Source organism: Gavialis gangeticus, unplaced genomic scaffold (genome assembly GCF_001723915.1).
Source record: "Gavialis gangeticus isolate Ggan-Ray unplaced genomic scaffold, GavGan_comp1, whole genome shotgun sequence".
Taxonomy (NCBI): Eukaryota; Metazoa; Chordata; order Crocodylia; family Gavialidae; genus Gavialis; species Gavialis gangeticus.
The window spans coordinates 83,445,904-83,458,539 of NW_017728992.1; the positions used below are offsets into that span (position 1 = coordinate 83,445,904).

The following is a 12,636-nucleotide window of genomic DNA, read 5'->3' on the forward strand; positions in this document are numbered from 1 at the left end:
CTCACATCCCCACCCCCCCACACACCCATATCCCCCTATATTCCTTCCCACCCTGCTCTTGCAAATCTCATATCCCCTAATTATACATGACCAGCTGCCAGACAGGATGAGACCTGCTGGCAGCAGCTGTAGCTACAGGGGCAGCTGTCCCCACATCCTAGTTAGTGAAAGGGTTTGGGAGGGAGCTCTAATTGTTCTATGATAAGAAAACCAAAAGCAAACATCAAAACATATAGATATTTATAATTTATTTTATTATGATGATAGAGACACTGGTAGGATTCCAAACTGCTTTAAATTGTAAACATATACATAAAACTTTGTCCAACTAATCAATCTCTCACTCTCTGTAGATAGATAGATAGATAGATAGATAGATAGATAGATAGATAGATAGCGGACTTTTGTTTTAATTGTGGAGGAACACAGATTTTGGGGTATTTTAAAGAGTGAATATGGGATTTTTTTAATCAGAGAATTTGCCGTTTTTAGATAGGGAACATCAGGAGTCCTCCTAGTGAGGCAAGTGGCAGGACCCAGGCAGAGGAGCCTGTTCAGGGCTAGCACCCAGGACCTAGCTGGAGGTGGCTGACCTCCTGGCTACTTGGGGCCTGCTTTGATAGTTCAAAGCAGGCCACCATGCTAAGAACATCTTCCAGGCAACAGCTGCCCAGATGGCAGGGTGGCGGCACACATGGCAGCAATGCCACACGAAGGCCAACTGTGCAGCCACAGCTCCCTGGCAGCTGGCCCAGAGGTGCAGATGCCTCTGCTACAGGCATTCAGTCCCCATCCAGGCCTGGCAGATGTGTAGGCTTGGGGCGGCATGCTGTTGCAGGTGGCAGTAGGTCATAGCCAGGCAGGAGCCCCCACTGCCAGACTGCTGCAGTGGGTAGAGGGTGCAGAGGCCACTCTAGGTTAGGGGTACTGCAGCAGTCCAGCTGGCACAAGGGGCTAGTGTCCCCAGATACCAATTGGCCAGGCCCCATAAGTTCCAGAAAGCAAGTAGCCCTGAGCTGCTTGCCATGACAGGTTTTTATACTGCTGGGGCCAGCACAGGTGCTGGCTCCAGGCTCCATTTCCCCTTGGCTGCAAATACAGAAGGGGCTGGGCAGGATCATTTTGTCCCAAGTGGCACAGCTTGTCCCACACCAAAGTGCATGTCCAGGCATGTGCACTGAGACAAAAATGCCTAGCATAAATTTGTACTGCTCTTACTTCAGCTGTTGCAAGGGCACATGCCTGCATGTGTGGATGCACCCAATGGGTGCATTTACATGTGATACTAACAGTGCAGTTGCCTAGTAATACTGCACAGTAGCATGTCACAGCACAAACAGTGCTAATATGCTACTGAGCAGTATTATTAGGCTACTGCACAGTAGCATCCCTTAAAAGGTGTTTGCCACTGCTACTGAACTGTAACTCAGGTTACTGTGCATTCATTTAGTACTTAATTATACAAGTACTAAATTAAATGCACAGTAACCACTGCACATTAATGAATGTGTAAATGTGCCTAATAAGATCTAAATCCAGCAACGCTAGAAATGTTTTACTTAGTCTGATGTTAAAAAATAAGTTTAGCAAACACTTTAATCCCCACTGGAAGTAAAACTGTACTAAAAAAATCCCAACATAAAGCCCAATTAGAATGTGAATTTTTTTAAAAAAGCTTTCACTAGTTACAAATGAAACAGTAATGAAGCAGTGTTAAAATGCCGAGCTTGTAGGGATAAATATTTCCTGAAGCGCCCAATGTTGTCAAAGAGAAAAAAGAAAATAGGAAACATTTCTTTTCATCTGAGTTCTTTGTTTTTAAATTATTGTAGACAAATTATGGAAAGTCTTCTTCCCCCATCCCCCCACAGTTAAGCAAATCCAGAGAAATATTTTTTCTTATCTTCATTTCACAATGTTACTGCAAGTAGTCTAGAAATAAACAGCAAAATATGCATTATCACTATACACTGTGCAGCTTGAAAGACCATATTCTGATATCAATTATGGTGCTCTAAATGGGAGCAAATCCATTGGGTGCTGAGGTGAACACAATTACTTCTAGTTTACATCAGGGCAAATGAGACTATATAGTAACATCTATCATATTTCATATTGCTTTATGCTCTATGTATCTCCGTGGCTTCAATTTGATGGCTACAATGCATATAAATAGACTGTACTTTAAGCCATCCCACAAGTATAACCACCTTGTAATAATAGTATCATAGTTCTGGGGGGAGCTGTATCTTTGACCTCTCACTCACTCTGTAAGCATTTTTTCCAACAACGGATATGTACTTCTCTCAGAATGGAATCTTCCAATTTACCCATCCCTTTGGTTCCAAGGGCACAGAACCATGTTCCATCAAAGAAATATATCCTCACTACAATTGTAAGATTTGGCCCTTTCCCTAGGAAAGTTCACATAACGAATAGCATCTTCAAAACTACTATTTATCCTTAGGAACACAACAGAGAGAAATATGGTTTAAATAATTAAAGGCTCATATATATTACTACTTGGCTGAAAAATCAGATTTCTCATGCAAGTAACCAGTAGGTTGCCTTGTCCTAGGGCCACTTTTCCACCACTGACACTGTGTAAAGCAGACAGACAGTTTATCACCTCTGTTTCTTAGGGACTTGTTACACATTAATTTTAGGTGGCTTCTGGAGCTCTTAACTCCTGGATTGTCCACACATTTACACCTAAAACTACTTTTAAGTACACTTTAGGCAGCTTAAAGTTACACCACTCCAGGGCAAGTTTATCTCTAATTCACATTATCCAGATTGTGTTCCATTAATATGTGACCATTCCCCACAGATGAGCTGTCCAAGTTGCAGTTCTTCAGCATCCCAGGATTCATTGTCCCCTCCCCTCCTGTTCTGTGTTGATAAACCTTCCAGCTCACGAAGTCTACTGCTCAGGGGACAGTTTTAGCACCAAACCAACTCCTCCTCCTTCCTCAGGGGTGCAATCCCATGCAAACAACCTGCAGAGCACATGCCAGCTCGCCAGGTTGCGGGGCATGGATGAGTCTCAGAGTGGGGTCTATTGGGGTGAGGGCAAGGTAGGAAGGCAAGTCATGTCCCCATATGGTGGGCTTGCTTCCTGGAGCAGGGGCAGTAGCTTCCCCAAAAGCATGTTCCCTCACCACTCTCAGCTCCCAGCCACACTAGGAGGAATGACCAACACCTTCCACATCCCAATTCAAATCCCAGTCCCAATATATTAAAACATGAGACTTATCTAAGTTACTTCCTTTTTATTTCTTTTTTTTTAAATTTGTTTTTACTTTTTATTTTATCCTTCAGTGGCTGACTTCCTTCATTTCACCACCCATCCCAAATCTCATTTCCTTTTCAGCTCCCATTTCATTACCCATTCATATCCTATTAACTCTCTGCCTCCCAATGTGATGGTTTGGTTGGGACATAGGCAGCCATACCTATAGATAGACCCTGGGGGACAACTAGGAGGTTATCAGGGTTGGGGCACAGATTGCCAGAGCTAGGAAAGGAGATCCAGGAGATGTAGTCTGAGATTTTTCCCAGTTTTGTTTTACTGATAGAAAAATGTACACAAACCTGCATGTACAGACATTTGAGTACTGAGGCCCTGAAGTGTTGACAGCTTGTAGTTCTAACACTGTGAAGCTGGGGGGTGGGGAGTGGGGAGAGGAAGGGGACCCTGTGCACACATCTCAGCATGCTCTGTAGGCTCTTTTAGTCTACCTGGTGACAGATGGCTGCAGTGTGTAGGTCAGCTCTGATTGATTTACAAAAGATTTGGAAAGAGAGATTTAACTCTGGTTGTTCCCAGGTTATTTATTCTCCTAGAGCAGTCATTTTGATTCTGGGAGAAAAAGCCTGAACCTCTGCACACATGTGGTTATTTCTTGGAAAACGGTAACTTTCATAAGAAAAACTGAATGCCTGTACAAGGTCTTAGAATGACATTTAAGTCATCAGTGTCCCCCACACAGGATTCTGTATTTCCTTCCTTTGCCATGATATATCTTATACATCTGTAGTGAATCAGTGGCACTACAGTGGATTCATTGCATTGTCTATTTAACACTGGCAATTGGATAAGAATATATGGACATAAGAGGTGTTATACTGGGTCAGATCAACGGTCCATTTAGCCCAGTATTCTCTCTCTAACAGTGGTAGAAGTGGATGCTATATACAGACAGCATTGAACTAGGTACGTCTAGAGTGATCTATTCCCTATTCAATGGCCTTCCTGGCATCCACCATGTATTGGTTTGGAGATGCCAGATGAAACATCTCCAAACATTCTGTTCAGCAGCTATTAATAGAGCTATCATCCATGAATGTATCCAGTCCCTTTTTGAATTTGGCTATGCATTCTGCCTCTTCCACCCCATGTGGCAATGAATTCTAAAAGTTAGCTATGCATTGTGTAAAAACTACTGTATTTTGTTAGTTTTAAACCCATCACCTACTAATTTTAGCAGGTGCCTCCTAGTTCTAATATTCAGGGACCTGGTGAACAATGATTCCCTGTTTACTTGGATCACACCCTTCATGATTTTCTAGACCTCTATCATATCTCCCCCGCAGCCTTCTCCTTTCCAAACTGAAGAGTCCTAGCCTTTTCAGTTTTTTCCTGCTATAGCAACTACTCCATTCCCTTTATCATGTTCCTTGATCTTCTCTATAGCTTTTCTAATTCTACTACATCCTTTTTGAAATGTGGAGACCAGAACTGCACACAGTATTCAAGATGTGGACATACTATAGATTTGTATAGCGGCATGACAGTGTTCTCTATTTTGTTTTCAATACCTTCTTAATGATGCCCAACATTTTACTGGCTTTTTTTGGTCACTGCTTCACACTAAGCTGACATTAAAATTATATATATCTACCTACCTACAGTGACTTCAGGGTCTCTTTATTGAGTCTTAACAGCTAGTTCAGAACCCAGCATTATGGTTGTATAGTTGAGATTATTTTTTCCCCAGGTGCATTACTTAGCACTTGTTGACACTGAAGTTCATCTCCCATTTTTATTGCCCAGTCACTTAGGTTGGTGCAATCTTTCTGCAGCTCCTCTCCATCAGGTTGGAACTTGACTACCCAGAATAATTTGGTATCTGCAAACTTGGAGTTTTCACAGTGCACACCCCATTTCCAGGTCATTGATGAAAATGTTGAACCAAATAGAGCCCAGCCCACTTTTGACCTCCCTGTATCCTAAAAAGTGACCATTTATGCCTACCCTTTGCTTCCTATCTTTTTAACCACCTCTCAATCCAAAAAGAACCTCCTTTCTAATCTTGTGGCAACACAGTTTTCTTAAAATTATCTGGTAAGAAACCTCATCAAAAGTCCATACATATTATGTCAACTGAATTTCCCTTGTCTATCTGTTTTTTTGTAATTGTTGTGTTCTTAGGCATCAGGTGGCATAAACCCTTACAATTTCATTGAGTTAGCTACCCCACAGTACCCAAACAGAGACTCAGATGCAGATATCTTCCACAATCTTCAAAGATTCATGTATTTAGAATGTATTAATGTTATATAATAATAATAATAATAATAATAATAATAGTGATTATATTTGCCCTATGCTTGTTTTATGTTTTCTTTGGATCATGGAAAAATTGTAATCTCCCTTACTGATTTCGAAGAGATTTCTTCATACAAAGAATTCAAGGCCTGGGTCCATGATGAGCGTGTGAATTTAAAAATGTACTGTTCAAATTCATGCTTGAAGTTACTATTTCAATTTTCAGGGTATTATCTCTTGTAAGTATAGGAATAATTCAGCAACATTTGCTTAAATGTGAACCTGCTAAGTTTCTCAGGGCAGCCATCACATTGTGTTCTGAATAAAGAATTACAGTTTGCAAAGCTGTCAGTCATATCTGTTCCATTTTAAACTACATTTAATTTTCAGCTGTATTAAGGTAAAAGCTGGGATCATGCATCCCTTTATATCCTGTTAAGAATGTAGTTTTGAAATGGACACCCCAGTTTTGAACGAAGTAAGCCAGTATCTGAAGGGGGAAGGATGACTAAAAACAAACAAACAAACAAACAAAAAACATATTAAAAAATGCTATATATTTGCAAAAGCAGGTTTTTTCACATCAGCAATGTGCAAGCTGTCCTTACAGGCAGAGCTTGCTGATAACTGTAGCTGCACAAGATCATCCCTACAATTCTTATTGACATTTCTCAAAATGCAAAGCCAGGAAGTAGAAACAAGTGGACCACATGCCTAGCTAGTATAATTGATGTCAGTTTGTGGAAGTCAGTGGAACTGAACCAGTTTACACCAGTTGAGGGGGTTCTGGCTCCATATATTTCCTTTTTCACTCCCCTGTAATTTTTGGGGTTTTGTTCTGTGAGGGGGAGGGGGTAATGAAATTTTGAAAGAAGTATTGATATATTATGTGGTAAGGCAAACTAGTATCAAACAACGTAAACCACATTCCCTTAACTGCTCTGAACCCTCACCGGGCAAAAAAAATACCTGCTCCATTTCCTTAACTCATGTTATAAGTCCCTTTGTAGCCATTTTGCCATCAAACACTCTGTTCATCTTACAACCATAAAATCTATAAAAATCACAGTCCTATAAATCTAGGCAGATTGATGTTGGTGCAGGCTAAAGTAATGCTAGGCAGTTTTACCACCTGTAAGTCTTTCCAAAGGCATTCAAAGTCTCTGGTTCTTTTCATTTTTCTTGTCAGTGTTTGTTTTGGCAATTGTGGCCCTAAGGCAGCAGAGAAAGAAGTCGCTATTTTCTGAGAAGGCAGAAGAGTTCAGAGAGAATATTGTCAGGTATGATGATGAAGGAGGTGGCGAGGAGGACACAGAGGCTTTTGATATTGCAGCATTGAGGACCCGTACTGTCATGAGAGAGCACAAGCCTCGAAGAAACATCACAACAGAAATCCAGAGCCTTTACAGACAGTCTCTGCAAGTTGGACCTGACAGTGCTGTGTTCCGGGAATTCATTTCAGAAAAGCTTAAGGAAGCCAATGCAGATCCTAATGCTCCTCCATATGATTCCCTTCAGACGTATGCATTTGAGGGGACTGGTTCTTTGGCTGGATCCCTTAGCAGTTTAGGATCACATGTGTCAGACATGGGTGAGAGTTATGATCACCTTAGTGAATGGGGGCCACGTTTTAAACGACTTGCCAAGCTATATGGCCCCCACAAAACTGCAAGGGATTAGTAACTGCTAGTGGCCACGTTTTTTTAAGAGCTCATCAACCAAAATCGAGTTTGGATTTTCAGAGGAGATCAACACATTTAAGCACCCACTTACAATGCCCAGATTTATTAAAAGATAGAACAATGTTGGATGGTTGAGATCTTTTATATCGTAATATAAAGCGTCATAATAAGAAGCGATGAATCTAGCCCCACGTTAGGTGCTTACATTGCCAGCTATGCTCTTTAAAAATCCAGTCCCAATTATGGCTGCTGAAAATTTGGCTTCAAAAACAGATGAAAGAAAAGCCATAAGATTTTTGTAAATAATCTTCTTGGTTTAAGCTTTAAACTATTTCCAAAGTTAAAGCAGACTTTTTTTTGTTGGTTTATATTAATTAACCAAAGGTAAATCGTACATATTTGCATTGTTTTATAAATACCATTATGCAAAAAGATAGAGAATAGACATTTTAAAATGCTTGTCTGCCACAAAAACTTACAGAATCTTCTATTTATTTATTTTTAGTGTAATAACACTACTACAAATGTACTATTTAGCACTGTAAAAAATAAAGATCTGTTATAGTCAACATTTAGTTACTATTACATTTGCACTTTTATTAAACCATTGGGAAGTGTATAGGACTCATAATTTCCCAGGTGATGTATGAAGAAATTATAAAGGGCAAAAAGGATTAGATTCTACTTTGAAGCAATATTCAACTTAAAAACTGTTATCAGCTATGTTACATATTACTGTACATAGAACCAAATACAACCCATGTCTGGGCATCTTCTCTTTTTTTAAGAGCTTAAATGATGACTGATTTCTCTGCACAGATTTATTTATTTTTATTATGGAATATAAAATTAGCTGCAGTACTCATTTTTATTGTAACAGTATTAAAGATCTTTAAAATGCTAAGCTGGTGGACATAAAACTTTATGCATAACATTAGATAATAAGATAGTAAAACACTTTAATGTTAATCCAGCTCTTCAGTAAATGATCCCACATCATTCTGCAGGAATTGAGTCAGACTTCAAAATTAATTTCTCACTATATTTTTTAACATAGTGTGTAGCTAGTAGTAAATTCACGTAGACCTATTCTCTTTCACTTAGCTATGTGGTTGATCAGCAGAAATGCAGCATCTAAGAACCATCAAGTACATTCAAATTGCTTGCTTAAAAAATGGGGGCCTGCCTGTTACTTATTCACCCTTTTTCCGTTAGGTGCTTATTTTACAGCATCTGCATCATGTAATGAACTGAAACATTTCAACAGCTGAAAGCTGGCATCAGGATAAAGAACATAGTGCAATTAACTATTTTTAAGTTCACAGGTAAGCTTCACTAAATTATAACAAGTTAGGCAAAGCTTATACAAAAGATGAAGAGGCATGAAGTCATAGCAAGCATTGCAGAGCATGTACAATTACTTGTTTATTAAAGAAAAAAGCAAGGGCTGAGGCTAAATAGAAAGGTGCCAATACCAGAGATGCTGTAAATACCTGACAGCTAAATATAAAACAAATGAAGGAGCTTGAGAAGACAATTCCAAAGGGAAGTGTGTCCAGGGAAGAGAGATTATATACTCATGACATCCATTCTTGGAACTATATCAGTGCGCATGTGACTAACAGCAGATGAGACAGCACATGTGTAATAGGGAAAAGCTGGCTGTTGCAGGTTGGAGGCTGAGTTCCTCCTATGGGTGAATGCCTATGGAGCAACTTTAAAAGATGCACAACAGTGATGGTTTGCAGTAATGTCTCTAATGTTTGAATTCATTGGCACTCCAGCAGATGGGACAAAATTATTTCTAGTTGAGATAATACTGAGCATAGTATACAATTAGCTCCTTGGAAAGGAATAGAACAGAAGAGCACAAGTGAGCACACATGTGCTTGCTTGGGTGCAGAGGGAAGCAGATAGTTTAAGACCAGATTCTGAAACCCTGGGTTAATACCTCATTCCAAAAAATGGTCCCCTTGACTTAATAGACTTTACCTTGAATTCAGATTGTATTCACTACAAAGGAGGATATTAGCCTCTCAGCTTTAACATGGTCCATAGGAAAGGAATCCTATTTTGTTTAGTAGGTAAATATAAGAATCCATTCTTTGCCTCATATTACAGTTGAATCTGCTTACAGTGATGTTCCTATATTTCATTTAATTCTGTTCATACAATAATTATTCTACAATAATGAAGAACATCTTACATTCAAAACCTTGTCTAACTCTATTCCAGCTATGCAGTTGGTCCAATAAAATATACCACCATAAGAAATCCTTGCCTCGATCTTTGTTTAATTAATATATCAGTGTGCTATTTCTCCTACTACCTGCTATACAGGAACAACTACTAGATAAAGACATTTCCCCTTTAGTGCAAGTAATAGTATTAATGCAACTGAGATTAAATCCCAAATTAAGCCGGGATCATTGCATGGTGCGAGTTTCACCAGGTTTCTGATCATCAATGGCAAATTAATGGCCTGATGCAATATAGTATAGCCAAGCTAAGCATAGTCTGTTAAACAATGACCAAAGAGTGATATTACAGAAGTCTGCACTTTTAAAGTGTAAATACCAAGGAGAGACAGGAGTTTAACAGATGAAAGAGCTATAACAAGGATTAATGGGATAGAATTAATAAAGGAAAATTTAGGTTGAATGTCAGCAATGATTTCATGATGGTGAGATCTATTAAACTATAGAATAGCCCTCTCAAGGGAAGCCACTATTACATGGGGTGTTTAAAATTATATTGGACAATTCACTTGAAGAAGCACTGTAGTGAACAATCCTACAATGACGGGGGGGGTCTCAATCTGGGGTTCATGACTCCATGGGGATGCTACATGAAAGAGATCAGTTGAAAGTACACTCCTTCCTTTTTATTGATTTTGAGGGGCAGAAGGTCTTTTGCCATCTCTATTTTTTGATATTCTAGGGAGATAATAAATACATTTACATTTAGACCCTAAGGAAATGAAGACTGTTCATTACTCCACTGTAAATTTTGTATAATACCACAGGCTGAAGTAGAAACTATAACCACATGTCATTTGTGAGTCAGTGTTTTGACTGGGGGGGGGAAATAAAAAGATAAATATATACCCAAAAAATTTGGGGAGGGGAGAGCTTTATTTTTTTTTGTGTGCATTTTAAATTACAGTGCTGCTTCAGGACACTGAGAAACTATTCATTGGTTGCTTTTTTTGTTGTATTTACATCTTTTCCCATAAATGATCATTTAACTATTAACTTTGCTTTCTTAATTTGCATTGGAAGTACAGTTGTTTTAACATTCATTCTTAAATGTGGAAGGTAACCATGTCAAATAAGAAAAAAAATTCCTAAAATCAATATAATTACTCTTACCAGTTCATTTTTAAATGTGTATTTCCTCTGAAACCTCCACTCCAGAAGTCTAAGCTAAACAAGGTGTTGTATCAAACAACACAAACTCTGAGAATCAAGCATAGGACTGTGGGACAGGCCAGCAAAGTGATTTATACAGAAAAAAATAGTGTATATTTTAATTTAAATTAGCTCAGACTGCTACTCATAACTCATTTTCCTTGTATTTACATATCAAAAGAGACATCTTCGTAACTGGTGTACATTTTCTCCTTAGTTCAATGGCACTTAAATGGTGCAGGTGGAAAGATGTAGAAAGATAAATTCTACCCATGAAGAAATTTCACACACACACACAGAGGAAAAGTAAATATGACAATGATCAGAACTGAGTATTAAGTGGAAATCTACAATCAGCTGCAGTAGTGAAAACAAGACCAAGTATTAAAAAAAGTGAGGGGGCATTAAACTTTACAGACCTATACCAGCACCAATCTATCAGTCTCCAGCTATAGAAACCGCTACAGAATGCCTCCTGCTATCTGAATGCTAAACTTTTTAACTGTTCCCTAAAACTGTATTGCTATTTTAAATACCATACTTCTTGAAAATGATACATTTAAAAAATACACATTTTTCTTCAAAAAATATTCTGCACCTTAAATTTGAGTAAAAGAAAAGTAAAAAGTTGTCATCAAGATTATATTCTTGCAAGTGTGCTATATTTTATGTATTATTTTTCTCCTAAACTGAGAGTTGGAAAATTAGGGTGCCTCTTAAAAACTAGGATGTCATAACTGATGTAATAAGCTAGTACAAAAAGAAGTTCATAGGTAGGTTTTATTGAGATTCATATGTGGAGAAATTTAAAATTATTTAGACATTCCTGATCACAAAGATATACAAGAGTCATATTAATTTCTCTCTTTACTAAATATACATAAAACATTATCCCTCTCTCAACCTAAAACACAAGCAGACAGGTTTTACAAAGGAAATATTGGCCCTGAGCAACTGTTGTGCTAGCCTATGAGCTTCAACAGCTGCCACAGCACATCTGTGCACATAAGCAGTGGTTCCAATAAATTGGATACCATTAAATTGTGCCTCAACTAAGCTCCTCTCAAACTTATTCTCAGAGGAATAGTTCACACTGATCTAAAGACCTTTTCCATGCATAGAGGGGCACAGAAAATTCCTAAAGATTTGCTCCATGCCCAGGCAAAAAAGGATGTTTCACGCTAAAGAGAGTTATCTCTGGCCTGAATTCATTCTAGTAAATTTTCTTTACATTAGCAAGCATTTTGATGCAGTAATAAATGTCACTCCAAAGATAGTTCTGTTCTTGCTCTGCAATTCAGAGTTAAAAAGATATAGGAGTTGTTTGTAGTCTCAGCCTGTCATGCATTGTTTCCCTGAATACAAAATTGGTGATGGGATAGGGATGAACCAGACAGATTCACCAGATATTCCTCCCTTCTTTCAGAAGGCGACACATTACTAAAGTACAGTTGTATAATCATTTCATTATCTGAAAGGAAAGATTCTTCTTTCCCCCTGAAGCATCTATTAGCACACTCCACTTCCTAAAGTTGTGAGGCTTAGAGAGCATTATTTCTTTAGTTTAAAAGCTTTTAAACTGCTCTCTGATGTTTCTTACTAAAGAAGACCTATGCAAGGATACTTTATTTTTATTGTTTTACATTTAAGGCTTATTTGGAGGTATATGCTCTTATAGGCTAGGGAAAGAAATTACACATAAATCAGTGTAAGTGATTGGAAAACAGTTCAAATCTGTAACGCAAAAGAAGTTCAGTGCACATAAATCACTTTACAAATGGTCAAAACCAGTTTAAGATAAACTTGAATGGATGTAGTATAAGACTTAACTGATTTAAGTTGAATCTGGAAGGGATCTGGGACAGAAGTTCAATAAATCAATTTAAGTTAACTCACAGTCCCCAGAATCCCAGGATATTTTGTATCTCTCCCACAAATACCCCTTTGCAGGATGGGCAGGCTAGCCTTGGCCCAAGCTGTCTGCTCCAGCCGA

The 12,636-nt window shown here is 38.5% G+C and overlaps 1 protein-coding gene across 5 annotated transcripts in view; it reads left to right on the top strand.

Annotated features, from left to right (window-relative positions):
• CDH19 (cadherin 19) overlaps positions 1–10,282 on the top strand; it is a 99,036-nt gene extending 88,754 nt beyond the window's left edge. For all 5 annotated transcript variants that reach the window (XM_019524757.1, XM_019524739.1, XM_019524729.1 and 2 more), the window contains one exon: positions 6,741–10,282. In XM_019524757.1, the coding sequence (XP_019380302.1) occupies positions 6,741–7,231 (491 nt within the window). In that variant the 3' untranslated portion in view covers positions 7,232–10,282. The remainder of the gene's footprint in view (positions 1–6,740) is intronic.
• Positions 10,283–12,636: the final 2,354 nt, after the last annotated feature.